Source organism: Colletotrichum truncatum, assembly GCF_014235925.2.
Source record: "Colletotrichum truncatum strain CMES1059 chromosome Unknown Contig_0007, whole genome shotgun sequence".
NCBI lineage: Eukaryota > Fungi > Ascomycota > Sordariomycetes > Glomerellales > Glomerellaceae > Colletotrichum > Colletotrichum truncatum.
The window spans coordinates 2,754,799-2,780,488 of record NW_027222404.1 but is presented as its reverse complement, the minus strand read 5'-3'; the positions used below and the strand labels follow the sequence as shown (position 1 = coordinate 2,780,488).

At 51.5% G+C, this 25,690-nt stretch overlaps 8 protein-coding genes across 8 annotated transcripts; 4 read left to right on the top strand and 4 right to left on the bottom strand.

Moving 5' to 3' along the window:
* Positions 1-112: 112 nt before the first annotated feature.
* Positions 113-3,188, top strand: CTRU02_211170 (UDP-glucose,sterol transferase; the record flags this gene model as incomplete). The annotated part of the gene is made up of 6 exons (XM_036720196.2): positions 113-398; positions 470-1,196; positions 1,275-1,432; positions 1,519-1,882; positions 1,962-2,312; positions 2,378-3,188. 6 exons carry the CDS (start codon positions 113-115, stop codon positions 3,186-3,188), a joined length of 2,697 nt encoding a protein of 898 aa, XP_036587939.2.
* A 741-nt stretch (positions 3,189-3,929) lies between these two features.
* Positions 3,930-5,308, top strand: CTRU02_211169 (Sterol uptake control protein 2-like protein 1; the record flags this gene model as incomplete). The annotated part of the gene is made up of 2 exons (XM_036720195.1): positions 3,930-4,052; positions 4,112-5,308. The coding sequence occupies 2 exons, from the start codon at positions 3,930-3,932 to the stop codon at positions 5,306-5,308; spliced, it is 1,320 nt and encodes a 439-aa protein (XP_036587938.1).
* A 428-nt stretch (positions 5,309-5,736) lies between these two features.
* CTRU02_211168 (RTA1 domain protein) lies at positions 5,737-6,810 on the bottom strand (the record flags this gene model as incomplete). The annotated part of the gene is made up of 3 exons (XM_036720194.1): positions 5,737-6,182; positions 6,278-6,526; positions 6,615-6,810. The coding sequence occupies 3 exons, from the start codon at positions 6,808-6,810 to the stop codon at positions 5,737-5,739; spliced, it is 891 nt and encodes a 296-aa protein (XP_036587937.1).
* A 1,008-nt stretch (positions 6,811-7,818) lies between these two features.
* Positions 7,819-10,419, top strand: CTRU02_211167 (glycosyl hydrolase family 3 N terminal domain-containing protein; the record flags this gene model as incomplete). Its single annotated transcript, XM_070205583.1, has 5 exons — positions 7,819-7,921; positions 7,974-8,162; positions 8,223-8,358; positions 8,428-9,196; positions 9,244-10,419. The coding sequence occupies 5 exons, from the start codon at positions 7,819-7,821 to the stop codon at positions 10,417-10,419; spliced, it is 2,373 nt and encodes a 790-aa protein (XP_070060826.1).
* A 287-nt stretch (positions 10,420-10,706) lies between these two features.
* On the bottom strand, positions 10,707-12,293 carry CTRU02_211166 (MEI5 protein; the record flags this gene model as incomplete). The annotated part of the gene is made up of 2 exons (XM_036720192.1): positions 10,707-11,664; positions 11,734-12,293. 2 exons carry the CDS (start codon positions 12,291-12,293, stop codon positions 10,707-10,709), a joined length of 1,518 nt encoding a protein of 505 aa, XP_036587935.1.
* A 1,793-nt stretch (positions 12,294-14,086) lies between these two features.
* On the top strand, positions 14,087-14,563 carry CTRU02_211165 (uncharacterized protein; the record flags this gene model as incomplete). Its single annotated transcript, XM_036720191.1, has 1 exon — positions 14,087-14,563. The coding sequence occupies one exon, from the start codon at positions 14,087-14,089 to the stop codon at positions 14,561-14,563; it is 477 nt and encodes a 158-aa protein (XP_036587934.1).
* Positions 14,564-14,902: 339 nt separating this feature from the next.
* CTRU02_211164 (histone deacetylation protein rxt3) lies at positions 14,903-18,379 on the bottom strand (the record flags this gene model as incomplete). The annotated part of the gene is made up of 1 exon (XM_036720190.1): positions 14,903-18,379. The coding sequence occupies one exon, from the start codon at positions 18,377-18,379 to the stop codon at positions 14,903-14,905; it is 3,477 nt and encodes a 1,158-aa protein (XP_036587933.1).
* Positions 18,380-23,392: 5,013 nt separating this feature from the next.
* Positions 23,393-25,064, bottom strand: CTRU02_211163 (prostacyclin synthase; the record flags this gene model as incomplete). Its single annotated transcript, XM_070205582.1, has 3 exons — positions 23,393-24,302; positions 24,350-24,775; positions 24,829-25,064. The coding sequence occupies 3 exons, from the start codon at positions 25,062-25,064 to the stop codon at positions 23,393-23,395; spliced, it is 1,572 nt and encodes a 523-aa protein (XP_070060825.1).
* Between the last annotated feature and the right edge of the window lie 626 nt (positions 25,065-25,690).

Below are 25,690 nucleotides of genomic sequence, written 5' to 3'. Positions count from 1 at the left end.
TATGTATAACTTGTCCAAAAATCTACTACTGTATTCTACATCTGTATCAACCTACAACCGGGAATCCAATTTGATACTGCAATCCTCATTCAAACTCTTCCCAGAACACGGCATGGACAACAAACGCAAGACGATCCGTTACGAATTGGGTGGAGATGAACATTACCTCGCGCCAGAATCGAACAATGCCCTCCAGGGACCAGCAAGTATAGAACTGGCTGGAGACGAGCAGCATTATCTCAAGCCGGAATCGAACAATGTCATTCGAAGAGCTGCAAGTACAGGCGAGCTAAGTTACCAGAATAACGCAGACGAGCAGCAATGGACGAATTCCACGGCAACACCCGACACATCTTCAACCTCGAGCAAGCTCTGGACAGGCAGCACAACAATACGAGGTGAGATATCAGACATCTGTCGCAGACACCGAAGGCACAAATTGAGCTAACTGCTTGCGATTCTCCCGCAGACGATGATGGCCGTGTCGAAATCGACTGCGACTCAAAGCTGGCGCGTGCAATCAGCTTGATGTACCGAGCCAACAAAGACCAAGAAGCAGGAAGTCGTCCTCCAAGAACACCATCCTTCGAGCCATCTCTGCCACCGTACGAACGGGTGCAAGGCACACGCGGCTACAAAGACCCAACAAGCCTTAATGTCTTGATACAAGTTGTCGGTAGCCGAGGAGACGTCCAGCCATTCGTTGCACTGGGTGCCGAACTCAAGCGGCGCGGTCACCGGGTGCGACTGGCCACCCACGATCTCTTCGACAAGTTTGTCAGGGAGGCAGGGCTAGAGCACTATCCTATAGGCGGCGATCCCGCTGCTCTGATGGCTTATATGGTTAAAAACCCAGGCCTCATCCCTAGCATGAAAAGCCTGAAAGCAGGGGAAATTCAGCAGAAGCGCGAAATGGTCGAGGAGATGATCGAAGGCTTTTGGGAAGCGTGTATCCGTCCAGACACCGTAACAGGCGAGCCGTTTGTCGCAGATGCCATCATCTCGAACCCACCCAGTTTTGCTCACGTACACTGCGCACAGGCATTGGGTATCCCAGTACATCTGATGTTCACCATGCCGTGGACCAGCACGACGGCCTTTCCACACCCGCTGGCAAATCTGAAAAATGCTGGGAGTGACCATGCCATGGCAAACTACATTTCGTACGGCGTGGTCGAGCATATGACATGGCAAGGGTACGTTTACACAACCATTCAATGGTGTTGATATCCCTCCTCAATTTTTGAACCATGTCGCTTACTTGACAATTGCAGACTCGGTGACATTGTGAACAAGTGGCGTGAAAGACTTGATTTAGAACATGTAGCCATGTTTGATGGTCCCATGCTTGCCGAAACGTTAAAAATACCGTTTACGTATTGCTGGTCTCCCGCTCTCGTTCCAAAGCCCAAAGACTGGGCGTCACACATTGGTAAGTTCTACACAAGCTTGAGTTTGTAATTTTTTGTGATCACAACTGGCTTCCAGGAAGTCAACTACCTACTAACCAAAATACAGACGTCTGCGGCTTCTTCTTCCGCGATACGCCTCAATACACCCCACCAGATGATTTGGCACAATTCCTTGCGGCCGGGCCCCCGCCGGTTTACATAGGCTTCGGCAGCATTGTGCTAGATGACCCTCAGCGCGTGATCAACACGATTCTTAGCTCCGTGGAAGCTGCCGGCGTTCGAGCCATCATCTCCAAAGGCTGGTCAGACTTGGCAGGCTCGGGGAGCGAGTCTGTCTACTGGATTGGAGACTGCCCTCACGAATGGCTCTTCCAGCACGTGGCGGCCGTAGTACATCATGGAGGCGCAGGTACAACTGCTTGTGGGTTGAGAAACGGGAAGCCTACAACAATTGTTCCCTTTTTCGGAGAGTGAGTGACTCCTACCCTGAGCGATGAAAGAAACGAATCCAAGAGAGTGAATTCAGCTAACAGCCAACTCTCTTTGCAGCCAGCCATTCTGGGGTGACATGGTTGCTAACGCAGGAGCGGGCCCGAAACCAATTCCTCAGAAACAGTTGAATCCCGAGAACCTCACTGCCGCTATTAGATACTGCCTCTCGCCTAAAGCTGTCGCTGCGGCACAGCAGATTGCCGCGCAAATGGAAGCCGAGCAAGGTGTTCGAGCCGCCGCGGATTCATGGTGGAGACAACTACCCCTGAATCGCATGCAGTGCGATCTTATACCCAGCCAGGCTGCTGCATGGAACTATAGCAAACTTAAAAAGCCGCTAAAGCTGTCCAAAATGGCGGCAGAAATCCTTCTATCACACGATGCACTGCAACTTAAACATCTTTCAGGGTTAGTAATCTTTTTCTCGTCCCATAGTAACGGGAAGCTTGAATGCTGACATGACACGACAACAGGTACCAAACCAATCCCATTACTATCGATGTGACTCGCTGGGATCCCCTATCCGGAGGAGCTTCCGCTGTCATGGCCACGGCAGTTGACATGACAGGGTCCATCACGGGTATGGTTACAAAGCCTATAGACGAGTATAAAGAAGAAACGCGACGCCGAGCTCGGCAGCTAGAAAAACAGCAGCAACGCAGTGGAAGCTCTAATTCAAGAGATGCCTCAGTTGATGGCCGCAGTTCAGTCATCTCGACTGGTAGCGCCAATAGCAAGACAAAACATCCATCTATGGCTGGTAAGGTAGCTGGCGCTTCGGCAAAAAGTATTGGAAAACTGGGACCGACTGCGGCCAAGGGCATGCTGGTTGACATACCCCTCGCCATTACGGAGGGCATGAGGGCTGTTCCAAAGCACTTTGGGACTGAGGTCCGGGACCATGGTCGGGTTACCAATGCCAAGAGCGGCGCCGTCGTGGCTGGCAAGACTTTTGCATGGGGATTCGTGGATGGCCTCAGTGACCTGGTCATGGAGCCGGTCAGAGGTGCTAACAATGAAGGGGCTCTTGGGGCTTTCAAGGGCCTGGGGAAGGGGGCTGCAAGCTTGGTGACCAAGAGTGGTGCAGGCATGTTTGGGTTATTCGCATATCCAAGTGCCGGTATCGCGAAAAGTCTGAGGTCGGCAGTTCATAGCGGGACTCGAAAGGCAATAGCCAAAGAGAAACACGTGGAGGGGCAGTGGCTCATCAACAGCGACGCGGCCACGGATGTAGACTCGGGCGAGATCCTTGCTGCCTTCAACCGGCTGCGCGGACTCAAGTAGATGCAGCTTTGTTTAGAAGTGAAACTTATGCCACTGTGAAAAGTAATCATTATATTTTGAAACTGTAAATTGAACGCAGGGATGTATCTTGTTGGTTGATTATGAGTAATCGTTGCTGTCAGATTCAGACGACTGTCAAACGATACCCGTCTATAATCCGAGTTCATCGATAGAGTGGGGAGATTGGCGATGATAATATGTACTACGTTGTAAAACCCAAAAAAAGGTTGCTGTCTTGTGGAGACCTGACTCGGCTGGCCTCGTTCTTCGTTTAAGTATTTCTGCGTGAGACATCCTTTGTCTCGTATCTCGTTTGCTACGCTTAGGTTGTCTGTACAGGCAACCACAAACCATGGAACATGTTTAGCAACCACTGGGAGATGTTATGAAATGGCCTCGAGCTGGTCGTTGAAATAATGGCAAAATGTAATACAATTGTGCAACAACTTTTGGGAATATGAAGCAAGGGATTCATTCTGTATTCCATGGGCATTCTGCAAACTCGGGCGGCACGGACTCGTACTCGGCCCCACAGTAAGAGGAGACTCGGGTTGTTTTCAGGGCTGATCGTTAGCTTCGGTGGCGCAGAAGACTGACGTACGAAAGACACGTACTCGTTCATTTCTCGTTCCTCCTGAAAGTTTCTTCTTCTTCACCTCGTTTCTCGTTTTTCACATTACTCTCAAAACATCTGGCTTCCATTGTGTACTCGCTCCATCATAGAAAGACGGGGAGCCGTTGATGAGTCCTATTCGTTCCACATCGCCACCGGAGGAGCGGCCAGAGCGACCTCCGTCTAAGAGACGAAGGCCACACAGAAAGTCGCGCACAGGATGCCTCGATTGCCGCAAACGCCGAGTTAAGGTACGGCACCCCTCCTGGAACCTTGATCTCGGGCAGCCGTAACTGACACGGCGCCATAGTGCAGCGAAGAGCGGCCGAGCTGTCGCTCTTGTATCCGGCGGGAAGTTGTGTGTGAATATCCCGAGGAAGCACAGGCCGTTGACAAAGACGTGTCACAAGCGCCCGAAGTCCTGCATGAAGTCTCACCATCCTTTTCTTTACCTATGCCACGACTCAGTCGAGAACAAACCCGCGTAATTCCTTTGTATACTCCAGTATCAACTCCAGGAACGGTCTCAGGTGCATCGCAAACATCGGCCCAGTTTCCCGCAGAATTCGGCATTAGGGATCTTGCATTACTGCACCACTGGACTATGTCAACCAGCGTTGACATCTACAAAACACCTGACGTCGATGTGCTATGGCAGGTGACCATTCCACATATCGGCTTTCAGCATCCGTTTGTGGCGCACGCCATTATAAGCCTGGCGGCTCTGCACATGGCTTACATCAGTGGTTACAGCAACAGCTCATATGTTACAGAGGCAACGCAGCATCACGAGAAAGCTCTGGCTGGGTTCCATGAGATTATACAGAACTTCACGAGTGAGAAGAGCGAGGCCGTGCTCGCTTGGTCACTTCTCAACGTATTATATGTTTTCAGTATCTCAAGAGAGCTTTCTAGCAACGCTGAACGAGACACGCCACGTCTTCGAAAAGACCGATTATTAGGTGTCGAGTGGATTCCAATGATACGTGGTGTTGATGCCGTCCTTGCCCCGCATTACGACTTTATACGGAGCGGACGGATGAGTTCTATAGTGACCCTCGGAAACTGGGACGAACTAGAACCTGATAAGATCGCCTCTACGCCAGTGGACAAGGAGCTCTGCCGAACACGAGACTCGTGGAAGAACAGCAGCGACGGTGAAGTTTATGAACAAACTCTTCGATATTTGAGGAAGTGCTACATGTACATGTCGCAGTTTGAGACAATTGATGGCCAGGCACTTGAGCAATGGGGATGTAATCGGGCATGGGCTGCACCCATGGCATTTATACATTTTGCACCCCAGCAGTATTTTACACTGCTCCATCAACGGCAACCCCCTGCACTGGTACTTTTTTCTTTCTTTGGTGCACTTTTGCATACTCTAAATGAAATTTGGTTTCTCGAGGGATGGGGCAAGGATATCGTAGAAGTAGTGGATGAATTACTGGGGAGTTTTTGGAGATCTTGGATCTCCTGGCCGCTGCATATTGTGGGTATAGAATAAGGAGATATTCGAGTCGAAGCTGGTCATTTTGGACTTGTTTCAAAGCAAAATATGTCATTTGGCACTTGTGGCGAACTAGGCACATGGCAATCAGGCTAGAAAAGGTGTAAAAGAGTGACTTGATTTAGAAAGAGGGTATGTGCGTGTGGAAGCGCGTACTTATATGCCTACGGTGTGCGTTTCATATAGCTTACGTAAAACACACCCAGCTCGGTGTGTTCGGTGAGCGTTGACACTATCGTCACAGCACTGAAGAATTGTCGGTTTATCTTTTTGGCATTCATGAAGTTACCAGGAAAGATAAATATAACCCACGACCTTTCTCAATGACACACAGCGCGGCGATTTAGCCCAAAATACTCTATTCACATACTATCATGTAAATACTGTTTATCTTTTAGGGATTTTCTTAGAAAATGAGCCATCCATTACAAGCGTTGGAGGTGATGGTGAGGTAAGGCTCCCATTTTCCATCCTTCGTTGCCACCTCCACCAGCCAGAATTGCAGCTATCTCAGCAGGATGAATGTAGTTAAACAAGATCATAGTGAGAAGCATGAAAACAGCATCAAAGATATAAAGATACGCCTCATGACGCAGTAGGTAACCATCAAAGCCCTGTAGGTACTCAACTGCTCGAAACAATGAACGAACCATGATTAGAAAGCTTCCAAGGTATAAAGCATTCATGTGTCTTCGCCAGGGAATGCTACTGTTTGATCGACCTGTTGGAGCTTTGTTGATGGAGCGGTGAAATGAAACAGCCGTGACGACAAAGAATCCAAAACAGATAAGCTGGACGAAAAGGCCGACGATGATGATTTTGGCGCCGGTGTTTAGGGCCTCAAGGCTGCCGGCTGCCTGATAGCCACCACCTAAGAAACGTATCAGTAATCAGTCAGAGAGGCATGCGCTATAATACAGGCATCTTTAAGGTTGTAGTTCCTATTTTGAACTCTGAATTGCTTACCTCCGCCTTGAAGAAAGAATGACAAGACGTCCCCCGTGACGAACAGCTTTGTCATCCATTCTTTCCGAATGATGACGTGCCCCTCGCCGTCGATTACAGTGATGATCCTACCAAGCTCCATGTAGATAGTAGCTGCGTAAAGGGCTGGTGCCACAAGCAGCAAAATTGCCTGTATAATGTAAGGACCCAAAGTCCAGTCAGGGCTCTCGCCGCCTGACTTGGCGCGAGCTGCGTAGCCAATTACTTCCACTAACAAAGTTTATCAGCACAGCTCGCAAACAGAATTTTACTTGCAGGCACTCGCTTGATGTTAGTTTGCCAGTGCCATATGACTTACATATACCTCCAATTGCCAATGGAAGAAGAAACCAACACTTGGACTTCACCAACTGCCAGAAATGAAGGATGGTTGTAGCAAGAAACAGAAGCACAAAAATGACGGCGCCGGCAATAGTTGGGTCATAGTGGTAGAGCTTGAACGGATTTGCACCGGCGGCGTCAGCTTCTGTAGCATTCCTGCGATGCAGATCCATAGTAAGGGAGTCCGAGTTTAAGGAGAGACGATTGAGATGATGAAAAGCCGTAGGAAGTGTAGTAAACAATTGCAAAACCATGTTAGCACTGAGCAGGCCACAAGTTTGATTTTGAGAGACGAATGCTTGATAACAAGGAAACGCTGGTAATAAACTGATGAAAAAAAAAGGTGAATTCAAGAAATGAGCTTAATTTTCATGAGTGGCATAACCTGAGATTAACTGCACTGAAAACCGCGAAAACCGTTGGACTTTTTAAACGGTTCGGTTTCCAGACTAACATCGCCTTACTGTCCTAACACTAAAGCATAGATTACTAGCTATGCCAAATTTACATCGCAAAGCCCCCTGAAACGCGTTCCACGAAATTTCTAACTGATAGGTTAGGTTAGGACAGCCGATGCGTTGATGTGCTGCTGTAGACGCCCGGCGCAGTTCGGCGTGGCTATGTTGGCTCGGCGTGATTTCGCCGCCCGGCCCCGCCGAGCTTCGTTCCCTCTGGGCTCGTTTTTCGCTACCGCTTCGTTTAATACCGGTGCTCGTTTAAATCCTCGTTTAGCCCCGTGTGGATAGTCACTACTCCCTACACCACTTACATAGAACCACATTTCTTTGGCAAGGAGTATTTTGCGCAGCTCCCTTATGAGAATTAGGTATCCTTCCAGGAATTAGTGGCTCACGAGGCAATTTGTGGCAAGGCTGCTTTTTCTCTCCATCTCGGAAAACCCACTGACCTAGATATTTTACTACTGGTAATCGTTCTTGAGGCCATAATCGAGTGGCAAGGTATAGTAGGTGATGCGTAATAGGCAAGGCAGAATGGCCCGCTCTCGGAGATAGTCTGCCATTGACAATATGGACTCACGGCTTCCAAGCTTCATGGCATTCATACTTAAAAGGTGGTTAAGAAGGATGGAATACCAGACAAGAAATTTACCATGTTAACAATTGTTGGACCCCTGGTTTTACATCTTTTGAACACCTTATTTCCGTGTTGCAGTAAACGACATGCTTCTGTTCGTGAACGTTGCAACTCTAGCCGGGGCGGTTCTGGCCTCTCCATATGCAAACCGTTCCGGCCACTTCGACACAATCCCGACATATCCAACTCGTACGTCTAGAGTTCATGTGTGGTTTTATCCATTTACTAATGATTACCTCAGCTGAGAGCTCTGGAAATGGATGGGAAGCGGCTTTCAAGAAAGCCCAAGAGGTCGTCTCGCGACTCAACCTCACACAGAAAGTTGGCTTAACGACCGGCTCTACGTATGGTCTTTCGTGCAACGGAAATATCGCGCCGATACCAGAGGTCAATTTTAGCGGATTTTGTCTCGCCGATGGCCCAACTTCTGGTCAGTTTACAGTCTCAAATGCCATACATAACACACAGAGCTGATGTCGCCATGTCATAGTCCGAATTGCAGATCTTGCTACGGTGTTCCCAGGAGGCCTTACAACTGCAGCAACTTGGGATAGACAGTTGATTTATGAACGAGGGCGTGCCCTGGGCGCAGAGTTCCGCGGCAAAGGCGCACAGGTTCATCTCGGGTACGCAACTCAAACAGCTTGATTACCTAGTTAGTGAAGAGGGTCTCCAACTAACCATTGCTGCAACAGACCTGCAACGGGTGCATTGGGCCGTCATCCTCTTGGTGGCCGCAACTGGGAAAGCTTCTCTCCCGATCCCTACCTCAGTGGGGTTGCCATGGATTACTCCATTCAGGGAATTCAAAGTATGGGTGTTCAGGCTAATGCGAAACACTTCATCGGCAACGAGCAAGAGACTCAGCGGTCTAACAGCTTTACGGCGGACGGTACCGAAATCCAAGCGGTGTCTGCAAACATCGATGATCGTGCAATGCATGAGCTGTATCTTTGGCCGTTCGCCAACGCTGTCCGTTCCGGCGTCGCTTCCGTCATGTGCAGCTACAACCGCGTCAACCAAACATACTCCTGCGAGAACTCGAAGCTTTTGAATGGTTTACTCAAGGGAGAGCTTGGGTTTCAAGGGTACGTCGTCAGCGACTGGTACGCAACTCATTCCGGAGTCAACTCCGTCAATGCCGGTTTGGACATGACAATGCCTGGGCCCATCGATAGCCTATCTACAGCTCTCATGCCTCCACCGTCATACCTAGGTAGCAACCTGACTGAAGCTGTCCGGAATGGAACCATTGACGAAAACAAAGTCGACGACATGGCCCGCCGCGTCCTCGCGCCGTACTTCTTCCTCCACCAGGACGAGGACTTTCCATCAATTGATCCATCGACCGGGTTTGTATTCGCTAAAACATACAATTACCCAGACGAGTATCTTTCTCTTTCGGGATACGACCCAAGCAATCCTCCACCAGCTCGTGACGTTCGAGGGAACCACTCCGAAGTTGTACGGAAGGTCGCGGCGGCTGGCACGGTTCTCTTAAAGAACAAAAGAACACAAATAATGTCCTGCCTCTTAAGGATCCCAAAATGGTTGGTATTTTCGGAAACGGTGCTGCAGATGTTACCGAAGGCCTCACCTTCACAGGAGACGACAGTGGTCCTTGGGGCGCAAACATTGGTGCTCTCAGTGTCGGTGGAGGCTCCGGTGCAGGAAGACACACACGACTTGTCTCTCCTCTCGCTGCCATTCGAAACCGCGTTGAAGACAGAGGCGGTCGTGTCCAATACCTCCTGGACAATGCAAAAATTGTCGAAGGAGACTTCACCTCCATTTACCCCCCACCCGAAGTTTGCCTGGTGTTTCTCAAGACCTGGGCTCGCGAAGGTACGGACCGCCTGTCGTTTGAGAATGACTGGAACTCGACTGTTGTGGTGGGAAATGTGGCCCGCCAGTGCCCCAACACTGTGGTGGTCACCCATTCCGGCGGCATCAACACCATGCCTTGGGCAGAAAACCCGAACGTGACAGCTATCTTGGCCGCGCATTACCCTGGCCAGGAAAACGGTAACTCGATAATGGATGTCTTGTATGGAGATGTTAACCCATCTGGTCGTCTTCCTTATACAATCCCGAAGCAGGCTGCGGACTATGATTTCCCCATCGTCAACATCACCGGAGCGGCCGCACAAGACCCCAACGCCTGGCAGGCTGACTTTACCGAGGGCCTCTTCATCGACTATCGTCATTTCGATGCCAGAAATATTACGCCGCTTTATGACTTCGGCTATGGTCTCAGTTACACGACTTTCGAACTAGACGGCGATGCTAAGTTGAGTGTTACGAACAAAGAATTGCCCATGTTTCCGGCTCCGGCAAATGGCAGTTACCCAGGGGGCAATCCGGCCCTCTGGGAGGAGGTTGCCTCCGTTGCCGCAACTGTTAAAAACACAGGAGAGGTTTCCGGCTCACAGGTAGTGCAGCTTTATGTGTCTCTTCCCAAGGAGAGCACCCCTGACAACACCCCTGTGCAGGTTCTACGTGGATTTGTCAAGGTTGATCTTGCCTCGGGGGAGTCGAAATCGGCAGAATTCCCCATCATGCGTCGGGATATAAGCTTTTGGAACACAACTGCTCAGGACTGGGCAATTCCTTCGGGGAAGATTGAGTTCCGTGTCGGTTTCAGTTCTCGAGATATCAAATCCACGGTCACAAGGTCTTTCTTGTGAACAGTTAAGGGGATACTGCCAAGGCGGTAGAACATTGACTACTTCTTTCATAACAGAGAAAAGCAGCACGTTGATTAAGGTTTAATAGATAGAGACTATTGATAGTTGACGAATGACAATCTGGTAGTAAAAGTAACAGTTAGCACACCCCTAGACGGAAGCGGAAATCCCCCAGCTCGACTTGAATAAAATACAAATATAGATGACATCGTGTATGATCTTACACCCCACGAACCACAGGAAATTATGTACCTCCCTCTCTCAGCCTTGCGACATATATTATAGCCTTAGTCGCCTTCTGAAGGACTTCCAGCTCCTGTGGATAAAAAAGCTCTCGCGCGCCCTACTTCAGACCCATTCCTCATAATCGAGTTCCTTCGTGTTTGCAATCTCGCCACACGGCGGGGTCCATGTGTAGTGTGCGAGGCCTCTTCGGATCGAGCCGCATCTGCCAGTGCTTCATCGAGCACCAAGCCCTCCCTAAAAAGCTCGTGGCTTCCCTCGGCAAATGCGAGAAAAGCAGGCCACAAGACCGCCGTGTCCTTCTTCATTGCTGGGCTGTGATGCTCTCCTTGCGGCTGAGCCGACTCTCCATTCTGGACTGGCAAGACCCCATTCTGTGCTGGGGCAGGTTTGAGTTCCTCTTCGGTGGGAAACTGCAGGATATTCCAGTCGTCTAACTCGTCAGCAAAACCGAAAGTGAAATCCGGTTCGATTCTCTCTTCCAGTTTCTGGATATCCGTCCACCGGCTGCAGATCTCCTGACACAAGTCCTCCAAATCTGATATGAAGTTGTGCTTTTGATCGGATGCTAGCAGAGACCCAGTATGCTTCATCATTTCCACGGCAACGTCTCGAACTCTTTTGTCGACGTTAATCCGTTGCTTATCGGGACGTGTCCCCAGAAGAAGTAAGCGGAAATGCCGTTCTTTTTCTTGATCCAATTTGACTAATTCACTCAGTATGTTCGAAAGTTCGTTTTCATATAGCAAGTATGTCGGCCGGAAGATATAGTCTGCCAATATTCTGGCAAGAATGGCCAAGGATGCGGCGATGCGCATGTACTTTGCAGTTGTAGTGTTCGAAGCTGGGAGGGGTATTAGTCGCAGAATAGATGGATGGTTGCGAATCGCCTCCCAGCAGGACTTGTCAGACAGAATTTTGGCCTCAAGATCTGCCCCGAAATATGTTTGTACCAAAGAATACGAAGATTCAAATATGTTGCCAAGCCATTCCTCGCTATCGCTAGTTATATGTTAGTATCATAGCCAAAAAAAAAAAAAAAAAAAAAAAAGGATTTGAGTTATGACATACACTTCATCCGAGGACGGTATCATATCGACTGTGAAACCGTCGACTTGGGACAAACGCGTATTTGCTTGACCCAATTCTTTCCGCATTTTCTCCAGTTCGTCTGAGGATTTTTTCTGGGCGGATTCCAAGTCTGCGACAGCTAATTTCTCTTTCGAGAGACTGGCCGTGGCTATGCCAAGCTCTGCTTCTTTTTTCTTGAAGTCATCCATGACCTTGGCTGCATGTTCGTCGGCATCTTTGACTTTGGACTTTAAATCATTCATTTCATTGCCAACTTCATCAAGCATCTTTGCCAAGTCAGCCGCTTGTTTTAATGCATTTTGAAGCTCGGATGTCTTCTCCTCAGTTCGAGCAGCTCCTTCATCTATTCGTTGCTGTAGTTGCGCGAATGTTCTGACATTCTCTTCAGATGCCGTGGTAAGGTTGGCATTACGGTTTTTTAAATGCGCATTCTCGCTAACAAGGGCACGAAGTTGTGTATAAGAAGGATCGGCTGAAAATGAGGTGATTAAACTGACGAAGCTTTCCACTTCAAATGTTGATGCCACCGTCGTCGCCATCTTGAGGGTCACTGTGTACTGCAAGGCACGGCTGCCAACGTATTTGTGAATATGTGCTGATACAACAAGGATATCCCAGAAACCACGGCGACATTAGCATCGTTAAAATACAATTTCGAGGTTCTGCTTCTTTGCTGTGAGAGTTCGGTCGGTTAGCTCGGTGATGGTGTGCCAGAATCACGCAAGTGTCATGCAGCTGCATGGCGAGCCAATAAACCCAAAACGGCCTGACGCCCGATGCTGTTGGTTTGCCCAACACAAACCATAGGCGGGGAGGAACCCACGTCCTCCCGGTTCAAGGCTGTGCGGGGCGCCTTCATGAGCGCTGCATCTCACGTTTGGGGAACTGGAATGTGTATGGTCGCCTTCTTGTCGTTGTCGAGGCGAACGACAGACGAACATGTGCGTGTGGATGACTTTGACATAGCGACCTGCAGGCTGTAAATGGATGACATGATCAGGCAGAGCCCAAGAGTAAGCGGGATCGAGATATATTTGTTGTACCTGATCGATGGGCACCAACACTGAAAGCAAAGGCAATTCATCCTCCTACAATGGCTCCAATACGTGAAACTTCGGCTCGAGCAGAGAGTTAAATGGTTTTGGTTGTTTGCAAATTTGCAATACATGTAATTTTAGCCATCTTCCAATGACTAGGTACTCAAGTTGACGCTACAGGTTATGGCCCAAGGCTTCTCTTTTCCGCGGTACCTTTCTCTATGGCAGCCATGCATGTCAACATACTTATCGTCTCCATAGAAGCCTTGGTCTGCCTCATTGTCGATCACCTCAAGCAATGACACGAAGCCCATTGCGATAGCTTCCGGCCTCCTGCATATCAAGGAATCTTGCGACCGCGCCGCGGTCTATCCAAGGCTATCTATTGCTCCACGTCGTAGCTGCTAGTATGCATATGCACTCCACACTACCCACGCGGCTCTGGCCCGGGTCGATAACTTCGCTGCAAGCCACGTGGATTTGGGCTTATCCTGTGAAGGCAGCAACACATGCGTAACGGTAAGGCTTTGGTCTAGCAAGACGTTGTCGTCTTGACAGATGTATCCTTGGAGATAGACAACATCATCTTATGCCAGCGTAACATGGTGCGAGGGGAAAGTCCATGCGACTACTGACTTGACACGCTCTCTCTGAGCCATGATATGGCCTCGCCGTATCATACAATTCAATATGCTCATGTTAGAAGTGACTTGATCCAGTAAATCATTTGATCATGCTCAGCCCTCAGATTGGAGAATAGGTGTGCACCAATAGCCAACTGATTCCAACAACCGGTTAGAAGACAAGGTTAGAAACTTGCAAATTGATAGAACATGCCTTTGAAGAACAGATCCTGCACCAAAAAAAAAAAAAAAAACAAAGAAAACACCGCCCAACTCCCCGTAAACCACCTAACTAGCTCCAGTATCGCTGGTCCATAACAGACCCCCGAACAACGGTCCGTGCGCAGCGAACCTCGGCCCCATCCGCCCTCCGCCACCGGACCCTCCACCACACAGCTCGTCAGCAACCAGCATCGGCTCCAACTCGCAATCGCCGAAGGCCGCGGGTCAATGACATTTTCCATCCAAAAAGAAAAGGAGAGAGGTCCAATTCTTCCCGATCCCTTCACCTCTACACACACCTTTCCACCGCCACACCCCAAACTACATCCCAAACAAATCCCACACCAAACCACTTGTTCAATCCAATCTTTTCAGAAAACACACAACACATAAAAGAAAAGAAAACACTCTCCAAAAACAAAGACACGACCAAAAAAAAGAAGTACAAAAATGTCTCGCCTCCTTCGCCTCCGTCCCCTCCGAACAATCACCCTCACACCACCAACAACCCGCCTCTCCTCTTCCTTCTCCCGTGGCCCGGCTCCCCCTCGCCTGCCCGCCGACCAACAAGCCGAATTCGAACGCCTGCAGCGCGCCGCCTCGGTATCCAGCGCCTTCCAGGAATACGCAGAGCCGTCCACGTCCACCACCACCCCCGCCACCGCCACGCCGCGACACACGACCTCTCCCACAGAAGACGCCACAGCAGCTGCCACCGCCACGACGGAAGCGCAGAAGCCCGCGAACCCTACAATCACCTCGTCGGAGGAGGATACGATGCACCCGGCGTACGTGCGCGGCGCGCCGCCCGAGTTCGAGGGTGACGTGAACCCGCGCACCGGCGAGGTCGGCGGTCCCAAGAGGGAGCCTTTGCGCTGGGGATCCGGTGGCGATTGGAGCTACAACGGTCGTGTGACGGATTTCTAAGGAGAGGAGGGGGAGGCATTTTCAATCTCCGCCGGGCTGGGGGTATGGAATGACAAATGTAATTAATTGGTTTGGTTTCCGAGAGTAGAGATCGTGACGTGGAGGTGTATGATATCGTCGTGTACAACTATAATGGATACAAGTCACAAAGTCACAGTACGATGACACTATTAGAAAAATTCCCCAACCATGAAACTTCCAAGGAATTGGGTATTATAACCATCGCTACTCCTACAAACTACAACGTAAACCTTTATTCATCCGCTGTCTTCATCCACTGCAACAACCCAACCCTTCCACGTCAGTCGTCGTCGTCTCCGAGAATCAGCCTCGATTACGTTACGACGCCACAGCATCCGCCTTCTTCGTCTTCTCGTCCACATCCATCTTATCGCCCTTATCCGCCGTGACACCGTTAGTGACGATCCCGTTAGTTGCGCCGTTGGTCGTTTGGCGCTCGTCCGCTGGCCTGTTCTCCTTGTCGCCTTCACTCGGCGATCTCTCGTCCTTGTCCGCGCCATTCTCGCGCGCCTCGTCCCGCTTCCACCAGTTGCCCGAAACAATCTCGCCCCTAATCTTGTCAAGACGTTGTTTCTCGCGCTCGAGCTCGGCGCCGTTAAGGCCTCTGCTGGCTGCGTTCATCTCTCCCATGGCTTTGCGCATCCGCTCTCTGCGGCCCTTGCCACGGAGTCGGCTCTGCGTTCCGGCGCCGTTGGTGACCCAACGAATGCCAGTAATCAGGAAACTGATGCCATCGTGGACTGATGTCCGTCCGTTGTAGCGGCCGCCGAATTCGCGCGACCGGATACCGAATCGCGTCGTGCTGCCGTACTTCTCTAACCGTGGAAGTATCAGGAGACTAACGTGCATGTCGCGATCAGGAGGCACGCTGACGGGTCCCGTCTTAGGGGGCTTATCCAGGAACGTAGCCATGTTTGCTTCCAGTCTGGCTTTCTCCTCCTTCTCCTTCTCTTTCCGTCTCTTATTCGTGGGAATGTCTTTCTCGGGAGCGGCCAAGCCACGGTCAAGGTCCAACATATCAGTGTCGACATCGTCGCCCCATTCTCCTCTTATCCATCCTCCGTGTATGCAGGCAGCAATCACATCAGAGTCGTCCGTGTAGATATCTGTACCCCAAAGTGCCCGTCGCGCAGTTATCTCTTCCCTCGCTGAAGGGGTCAAGTGCACCTTGGGAACCTTCACTGTGAGCGTACAGTTCTCCTTGTCCTTGATCATGCCCCAAGGGAGTGGCGTTGGCGTTGACGCAAAGCCGCGGCCTGAGGGAACATTTGGCAATTGTCTCGCGGGTGTCAGCTTCGGTTCGTACAGGACATCGCCTAAGTGAGTCCGAGGGAGGTGCGCGACCGATTCGAGGACAGCTTTCGAGCTCACAACCGTCTTGGGCTTGGGAGGAATGACGCTGGTAGGGCTTTGCACGGTCTGCTTCGCAGGTGCTTCTTTCACGTGGTGGGTGTGCTGGTTGGTTGGTCGAGGGACGTGGTGATGGTGTGCGGCTGGTAGGTCCTTGGCTGGTCCAGTGGGAGACGGAACAGGCGTGGTTCCCTTGACGTTCTTGAAAGGCGTGACACCGATGGGTGCAGGGACATTCGTGTGTTCGACACCGTGATGGTGGTGGTGGTGATGGTGGCTGTCGCTGTTAGTCATCACAGACCGATGCAACGGGGATGATGCATACTGATGATGATGATGCTGATGAGTCTTGGGACGCTTGGCGCGACCGACAGGCGTAAGGCGCCCTGTGCTCTCATCGTCACCCTTTCCATCTTCTTCCTTGAGCTTTCTCCGTCGGCCCTTCGCTCCCTCGCGTGGCGGCTTGGGCGCCGCATCGGGTCCAGAATCATGCGCGGCACTGTCTGTCTCGTCTCGTCGAGCAAGGCTCGCGTTGGTGTACGGTAGCTGGGCCCCCGCAGTGACTGGACTGGGCGCGCTGATGCCACTTACTCCGCTGCCAATCCCCGAAAACATGCGGCCAAATTCGCTCTTGATGCCAGGCTCTCCTGCAGGGCCTGGCAGCTGAGGTTGTGCCCCTTGCACTGCCTGAGGTAACGGAGAAACCCGGCCCTTTCGGTTGATCTCTTGCACCGCCAACAAATGCCTTTGACCGTTATGAGGATGCTCTTCGGCTGTTCGGTTACGGGACGAGTCGTAAATCGGGGTACCATGCGCCGCGTTGTAGGCGACTGATTGTGGCGGTGGCCCTTCCTCCACAGGCCGACGGTGCGCCGGGGCTGGCTGTCCCTGCGGATGGAGATGATTGGCACGTTGCCTCTCTGGGGAGTCGAAGGGCTGTTGTTGTTGTTGTTGTTGCTGTTGCTGCTGCTGTTGCTGTGGTTGAGGTTGTGTCGGCTGGCCCGTAGGTGGTTGTTGAGGGTGGTTCTGAGGAGGATATCGGTCTGCTGGGGGTGGTTGTTGGTACTGAGGAGCAGGCGCAGGATGGCTTTGGTTTGGGTAGCCAGGGGCTGATGTCGGAGGATACTCGTGGTGTCGCGGATGCAGACCAGCGGGATCATAAGGTACACGAGATTGTTCGAAAGGCTGGGGCTGCCGAGGCGGCCACGGCCCTTGCTCTCGATGCTCAGGGGGCCGACTAAATGGCGGAGGAGGTTGACCCCGAGGCACCTCTTGCGGTCGGTACTCGCCTTGATGAGGTGGGGGTCCTCGTCCTCCCTCGCCGCCAGAATATGCACGTTCTCTCCTTTCTCTTTCTCTAAACTCAAGCTCCTCCCGACGTTCGCGCTCCGCGCGGTATCTGTCATCAAAGGTCATTGGCTTCAGACCTGGCCTTTCCGGGTTGTATTCCATCGACCCTCTTGGCATCTCTTCGCGACGCGGATACATCTCTTCGGGGCCGTTATTTCTGCCCATATCAACGGGTCTCGAGGGCATGCTCGTGAAAGACTTCGGCTGGCTCGTGGGTCTCGGGGGAGGACCGGGGGGCATTCGGCTCGTATCTCTACCATCCTGTGCGGAAGGCCCACGCTGGTGATAGGACTGCTGCGGCGTGCCATATCGCTGCATCTCGGGTGTCGTTGAGTATGCACCCTGCGGCGATGCGGCGGCGCTGCCTCTAGGGTCGTAAGGGCGACCGTGCTCGGGAGTTTGAGGTCTTCTGAAGGGTTGATAATCGGAAGAAGCCGAATGCATCCTCGGAGACGCCTGTATTGATGGTGCAAAAGTCGGGCCAGAGCTTGCAGAGGTCGCTGGGGGATGGTAATGCGATGGCGGAGGCTGAGAGTCCCTCGGCGCGGGAGGCGGGCCCCCGAGCATGGATGAAATTGACATGGAGCTGCCGGTGCTACCAGTTCTCGATATTGATCCTAACGAGGGCAGCTCACGACCGCCTGGAAACGAAGTCGGATGGCCAACAGGAAGTGGCGGACCTCTTGGAGCTGGCAGGCCATAGTGACCCATCTGATGCGACGGCGGCTGTGGGTTACCCGGCTGGGGAGGAGAAGCTGGGGGTGGCATATTTCTATTCATAGGCGGACCGGGAGGCAACGATGATGAACTCGGGTGTCGAGAATGACCCGACGAAGGAGGTGGAGGACCGGAGCTCGACTCTTGGGGATATGACCTCGGGCCTGAACCGTAGTAGGGGTTTTCGGAAGATCTTCGCTGATGGTCGGCATAGGCAGGATTCGATGAGGCGGGATGTGACGATACAGGAGGGAAAGGAGATTGATTCGGTGTTGATGATGATGTTGTCGGATTCGGGTTTGGAGGGAAAGGAGAGCGACTGTATTGCGACGCAGTATTGCGCGAGAAAGGGTGCTGTGGCGGCTGTCTTGGATCCATTGCGCCGAGTTTTTAGCTCAAAAGCCCACAGAGTGGATTGCACATAGGTAGAGATGCGTCGGGATGACGGCGAACCGGGGGTGGGAGAGGGGGGGGGAGAAAGCGCGGTGGAGAGGCGTTCACAAAGTCGAGACGATCCAGACCTTTCAGAAGGGGTCGTGGACGACAATGGAAAATAGTCGATGGTCGCGAACGAGGGGATAGGGTTGGATGAGGTTTTTGGTGAGAGAGAGGGTGCGGTAAGGTAGAGAGAGAATGTGGAAAGGGTCGAGAAAGGTCGAAAGAGGATCGCGACACACTGTTGTTACACGGACGGCAGAATTATTTTGGATTCCCCTGGTCGGATCCTGTTGTGGTGGAGCTGGGCTGGGCTGGTTACTGGCATTGAGCAAGCTTGCGCTTGTGCTCATACCTCACTTTTCGTTTTTTTTCCTCCTCCCCCCCCTTGGCCCTCTTGTCGTGCTTCTCACTTGTCCGGGGGGGGTGGTCAGGGTCCCTGTCTGGGTGTGGTGTCTTGGTGACTTGGTGGCTGCGTGACCTTGGGACCGCTGCTGGCAAATGGGCGTAAATCAGCCGGAACGCGACAGGGATGCCGGGGGAGGTTCGTTCGCGCTAGTGAGACAGGTGGCCCCCGTTGATGGGAAACGATGATGTCGATGCGCCGCGCCCGGGGTGGGTTGTTTTTATTATTTTATTTTTTCATCTGGCTCTTTGTCGGTCAGCTTTTCTTGGGTTGTTCGATTTGTCCTTACTGCCGGATATTGACTTTGGCATGAGTAGAAGGATTCACTGCTTTACTCTACAATTTTGGACCAAGATCCTATCTAGACAAAAATAGAATGATGGCAAAGTGAAAGATAAACAGACAGCAATGTAAACAAAACAAACGGATCGGAACCAAGACTCTAGATCACCTAGAAAGGAAGGGGAAATAAAAAGGGTTCGGATCTCGTGGCTTGACTCCTCTTCGTTTCTTATTTTTGATCCCCGAGTCGGAGCTGCAGGGTGAGCTACAAAGATGGTGCGCCTCGCGACGAACGCAGAGCTTGGAGACAGAAGCACCTTTGTGACTCTGTATGGTGTAGGGAGAAGCAACTACCAGCAGGGAAAAGGTGAGGGGAGAACAAAACGCAGGGGACAAAGATGCGTGCAAGACGATCGAGGGGTCCCTAAGCTTATGCAGGAAAAGGCGGACCGTAAACTCTTAGTGCGCGTCCGTTGGCAATAGTGCTGCCGTAAAGCATCTGATTATGAGGGATCTTGGCGGGGAAGAGCAGGTCAGGACATAATCAAACGTTACTTGCTGCGGGTTTGTCTGGGTCGGTGTGCATGTATATATCTGTATATGTCGGCAATAGCATTCAATCATACGGCATCACGACGACGATAACAATGATGACAAGAATATCCCTAAGTAGTGGTGTTAGTGCAGGAGGCCCGACTCGCCCGGGCTGGGATCAGCAAGGCGAGAAGAGGGAAAAAGATAGATGCAGAATGTTGATGGGGATGCAGAAGCTGCAGGAGTAGGCAAATGTGCGAAACTAGCGGTGATGAAGTTTGGGGATGGCAGCCAGCGGGATGACAGACAGATGGCAGGCAGACACAAAGTAAGTGTGGCCCGAGGCAAATCAATCCAGGATGTCTGCTATTAAGCCCATCAAAGTACGTAGTAGTAGGTACAGGCAAGTTCAGGCGAGTCGTGCGGGAAGGGCTGTTGCTGCTTGTTTCTGGCTGGCTGTCTCAGACGGCTTGATATACGTACTTGGTGGATGGTGGTGGTGTTCGGTAGCCAAGGTTCTTGTGGTAATGCGGAGCAACACCAGTAAGTGCCTCCGATTTTGACACGGAAAGGGAATGGAGGCACGAGTTGGGGTAATAAGGTGGCGTGTCTTGTTGTGTGTCTGTGCCTGTGCCCATGTCTCTAACCGGAGCAGCTGTCCGCCTGTACAAATACATTGGGCTGCAGCTAGGGATTATCTGGTGCTGGTAGGCGGGCGTGTCATGTCGCAAAGACGCGATGCGGTGGATGCAAAGCGAGGTGTCGGATAGCTACAGAGACATTGATGACGATGCTGGTGACTTGAAGTTTACTGGCGTGGTGTTGAGACGGTTTTGGTACGACCATAAAGCGGCCCTGTAGGGTACGTGTCGTGTTATGGTGCTGCCGACTGCAGCTCCGACGCAAGCAATGCCCCTCGAGGAACATGAAAATAGAGTAGTATTTTTTTTTTCTTCTTGCTTTGTCGTCCGAGTAGCTGCCGGTTCCTGATTCGGCATTTAGTACATGAAGTAGTGGTGGTGGTAGTAGAGTAGAGTAGTCAAGCCGAAAATGCTTAACTTCTGGACGCCTTTCTTGAGGGTTTCCTCGTGGCGGACGTGCATCTGCACGAATGAAATGTTTTGTGTCACATTTTTTTGCTGAAGAAGGTCCAACTGATGATGATGATGATGATGATGATCCCGACTGCACTGGAGAAGATTTGGTCGATATTGTATTGCTTTGGTGTCTATCCTTTTGACAGCTGATAATGATGCTCATGACTGGAAGTGGCCAAGGTTCAGCCTGTTCAGCTTGCTCAGCAGCAGCAGGTTCCTTCCTTCGACTGCTCCCCAGCGCCTGCCGCCTGAAAAAGTTAACCCCAGGTCTAGCACACCAGGTTGAGGAAGGAAGGCGGTACGTATCCCGACTCGGGAAGGGAAGGTAGCTTTTCCGCTTCTGGGACTCCACTCTGACTTTGTCCCCGGGTAACCACAACCAATAAGAGTGAACCAAATGACCGGATCGCCATTTTTTGTATTTTGGTGCCTGGGGTCCTTGTCATGAAGAGTGCTCTGTAAGGTAGACCGTAGAAGTGCGCCAGCGCGTGTTGACAGCACGGTGCAGACGGCGGCATGGAGTTGGCCCTGCGATGGTCCCCGCCTGGACTGGCAGTATCTGCTTTCCCATTGGCAGGACCTGGCGGGACGCTTCCTGGACCGGGATCGGGAGCTGGACCTGAACCTGGACCTGGCGCTGGCGGCCCTTTTTTTGGCGAAGCTCTGGGGCCCTTGGGGGCTTCCTGCTTCCACAACGCCCTGCTCCTCATGTTGGGCGTCGCCTCTGCGTCAGAGTGTCAGGGGCACCCTCCTCCACGCAGGGTTTAAGGTCCCAACCACCCGACCTGCTGCTTCCCCAATCCAAGGATTACCGTTGGGCCCTGGGCTGAGTGGGAAGCGGGGGTCACACCAGGAAGGTGCGATTCGGCGCGGAAACTTTGGCATGTTTTTTTTTTTTTTCCTGCCCTTTCCCCTCGGCTGTTGCGAGGATGGTGACGGACAGTATACGTCAATTCGACAATTACAGTTCAGAAGTTATTCTTCAGCTCCATCTGTGTTTGTAGGCAGGAACCAGGAAACACGCACATAGAGGAACAAAAAAAAGAAGAAAAAATAAGAAAAGAAAATGGAGTACCCTCGGTCCAATGCCGGAAGGAACCCCGAGAGAAGCTACTCTCTACTAGTCCGTTCTGCCAACTCGGGGCCATCCGTGGTGCAATGGCAAGTGGCAGCTACTGCTTGCGGGGGTGACTGAACACCAGCAGCAGCTTCCAGCACAGCAAAAAAAAGTTCTCGGTCGTCACAGCTGTTCCCGACGGCTTCCATTGAGAAGGTCCCCACACACGCACCCCTTCTCTTTCCCCCAAGATGGCGCGTTCCTACCTACGTCTGTGACCCGCACCAGGTACTATGTACGTACCTACGCGGTTTCCCGCGAACGGCTTCTAACGATAACAATAAAAAAAAAAAGGCTCTTCGGTCAGGTGTTCGCTGTCTGCCAATTCTTACCTCATATTCCAAGGAATTGACTGAAAACCACCTCGGCCAACTCCACTTTGTTCTTGCCGACAATCGGCCTTGAATCCACTGCTACAGTCTCCGTAACTCCTGTGACTGAAGAGCACTTATGGATACTCTTAAAACTCATTCATCTCATTCATCGCTCGGGATATCGTCGCCCGTATACTACCGAGCCGACAAAAACAAACCATGACTTCTACGAGCCCACCACACCATCACCACTCACAGGGTGTTACTCATCCCTCCGCCCCCTTCGCTTCCTGCTGCCTTTGGCAGAAACAGCAATTGCATGTGTCAGGCATCATTATCTGACGAGGGTGGAAACGATAAACTAGAGAAAGGGAAGGGAAAAAAACTAAAAACCAAAACTTGCAGGGGACAACACCACCACCCCAGCCCATCTTGGGCGGTGAAGACAGCAAGCAGACGCGGGTTTGCGCAATATCCTTCACCGATAATACATCCTGGCCATAACCCATGAAAGATCCCGAGTCTTAGAGTCCACTTCTGCTCCACGGTCGGACAAACCGCAGAAGAACTACAACACCTGCATCGCGGCCCACGGCTGCGCTGGCCCGCCAAGGCGCTGGATCGAGTCGGTAACGCTACAGACCATGAGGAATCACTCCGCATCTTTGCCCTCCCCTCCCTCCATCTTGGTCGGGCAAGCAATCAATCACTCCTTCATCCATGCTTCGCTATCTGTCCCGCCTTGTCTTCCATCCTTGCGTCGCATCACAAACGAATGCCTATCTACTTGTTCCAATCATCAAATGGTTGGTCGACTGATCTCACAGGATCGACCGTTCCGGGCTGATAGCCGCCACTTGTTTGGCTGATGCATCGCGTCTGATGTGCGGCGTTACATGCATTCGACTCGTCACTCGCCATCACCGCGTTTCTCTCTCTACCAATCACCAAGAATTTCTCTTCGAGGCCTGTAGCCTATGGACTGACAGCTCAACGCATGACGCCGTGATTGACAGGGGGCCACTTGATGGCTGCAACCACTTTGACTCGGTTGGCTTCGGAGCTACATTTTATCGTGAATAGCCATTGTTCTGCCGGGACATACGCTCTGCTTCGGTCATTGGCCGTTGCTTTAACATCTCTTAACGTTGAAGAAAATCGTCTGATGAACCAACTACTTAAAGTCATACTTAGTGATGATCAACATCAACATACAAACTGCCAGTTAACATCCTCCCAGCCGTTCCGTCGTGAAATCTGGATTTGTTCATTTCCCCTTCCCTTAGCAGGATGTCTCGCAGCCGCAGCCAAGGCCGGCACTCCAGCGGGAGGCACTTCAACATCCTCCAAGTCGAAACCGAGAGCAAGCGCGCCAACGAAACCTACGATCTCGGTCTGGGCAAAGAATCGTCCCGGGCATAGATGTCGGCCTCCGCCGAACGGAAGCATGACTCCGCGCCTTCGCCTCTCATCTTCTGGCGTGACATCGAGGAAACGCTCTGGTCTGAAAGACTCAACATCATCCCCCCAGATTTCTGGCATGAGATGGGTGACACTTGTCGCCCACTGCATGTTGGTGTTCTTTTTGAGCAAGTATTGCCGCCCATCTGTATCCTCGAGAGTCAAGTCCTCCATTACACGTCGGTTGAAGACCTGGGCGACGTACAGTCTGAGAACCTCATGATAACAAGCTACCAAGAAGGGGCAAGCTGCTTCTAGATTTTTCGTATGGATCGTCGCATCACGACCATCCCCCTCTTTGCTCTCAACAATCTCGGTGATTGCCATGACCTCTTTCCTTATACGTTCAATGTACTCTGAGTTGGAGAACACGCTCACCAATAACCAGAAAGTCATTGGTATAGTGTTGGTGGTCGCCGCCCAGGGTATCACGTACTCAATAATGGAGAGTTCATCGGACGGTATCCCCACCCCTCTCAAGTACTTGGCGCGTCCCTTGACAATGTTCGCAACGTCGGGGCTTTCATCCAAGTGTTCGGCGTAGAACGACCGCATCAACGCAGTCATGCGGCGACGAGCAGTCACGGCTTTGGGGGCCAGAAGATTAGGCGCTACATTTGCGGCCAAGACAGCCAAACTTTCGTCGAAAGTCCTGCTTTCAAGTCAACTTGGGCGAGCATGCCACAGCTGCGTTACACTTACCACAAATCCTCAAAATTTTCCTTTTCCCACATGTTGTTCTTCCCGAACAAGGCCTTAACAGCAGCCATGGCCATGACCTCCTGCACCCAATCCCATACGGGAACGCTCTTAGGCATGGGACCAGGCCGGATAGCGTTCAAAACTTCAGCGCAGTATCCCAGAGACGCATTATTAACTGCTTGCAGCGACTCCTTCATAAGCGTCGAGGCCATTAACTTCCCGACGTCTTGCAAAATTTTGATGTCCGCAAGCATCTCCCTGTGATGTTGCGGGAAATCAAAAATCGTAGCCGAGCCCTCGAGTTGGAACGGATAGAAAGAGATATTGTGATTGCGCATCGCTGCGGCGATCAGGCCCGGAGAGTTCACCACGTACATCTTGCCGTGCAGCATAGGCAACGTGCAAATTGGCAGGCGTCTTTCCTTGCTAAAAGACGGTCAAGATCAATCTAAATTACTCTGGTTCATTGTGTAACCTACTAGAGTCGGTTATTGAAGTTTGCCCCTTCTCTTATGAGAGAAATGACGTGCCCGAAAAAGGGCACTTTTGGCCGCTGAACCGGAGGCTCGCGAGGGTCGAATGTTGGAAAAAGAAACCTTTTCAAAACAATAGCTAAAGGAAGCAACACCAATATTGCAGTTGCCAGAACCACCGTCGGCTGGCTTGTATTGCTATGGACCTCGCCATCTTGCACAAAGCTGTCGTTTTCTGCCATGTCGCCGGTCTCGCATGCGGCTTCAATGTGCGTCTTTAGCTTGCACTCCTGAAGAGCAAGGAATCAAGGCAGCATGACAAAGTCATTGAGTCTGCAATGGTATTATATACCAGCTAAAACCCAAATTTGGGAAGCCACTCACAGCCTATTCGGTTTGTTGGTAGACAAATCCTGCTTGGCGGGTCGAGATCTAGACAGCCCGTAAGCACTAGCGATCCCCCCTTTCTTTACTCCGTAGAGAATAATAATTCAACGAATGTAATTAGCTCGCTCGCTCTTATCGATGCGAAGGATCAGGGGTCAAATCCGCACTTGCAGGGATCAGGTGCTACTCTTGACATCTTTGCATAGAATATGGCGATCAGGCTCTCTGTCTCTCCGTCCTGGCGGGCAACTAAAACATCAGCCTGTAAACGGGTGGCTCCATAAATTCAGCCCTGAACGCAAGCTCTGGCCTTTGTAGCCCTTGCATAACCGTCTATCCCGCCTCCAGAACGAGTATTCTACAAAGCTGAGATCGAGCTTGCGGAAGCAGCTGGCATTAGCTGGCCGAAACCTCAACAGCATGGCAGTTGTATATCAAAGTCAGACAGAGATTGGGTCACAGGCAGGACGTTAATATGTCC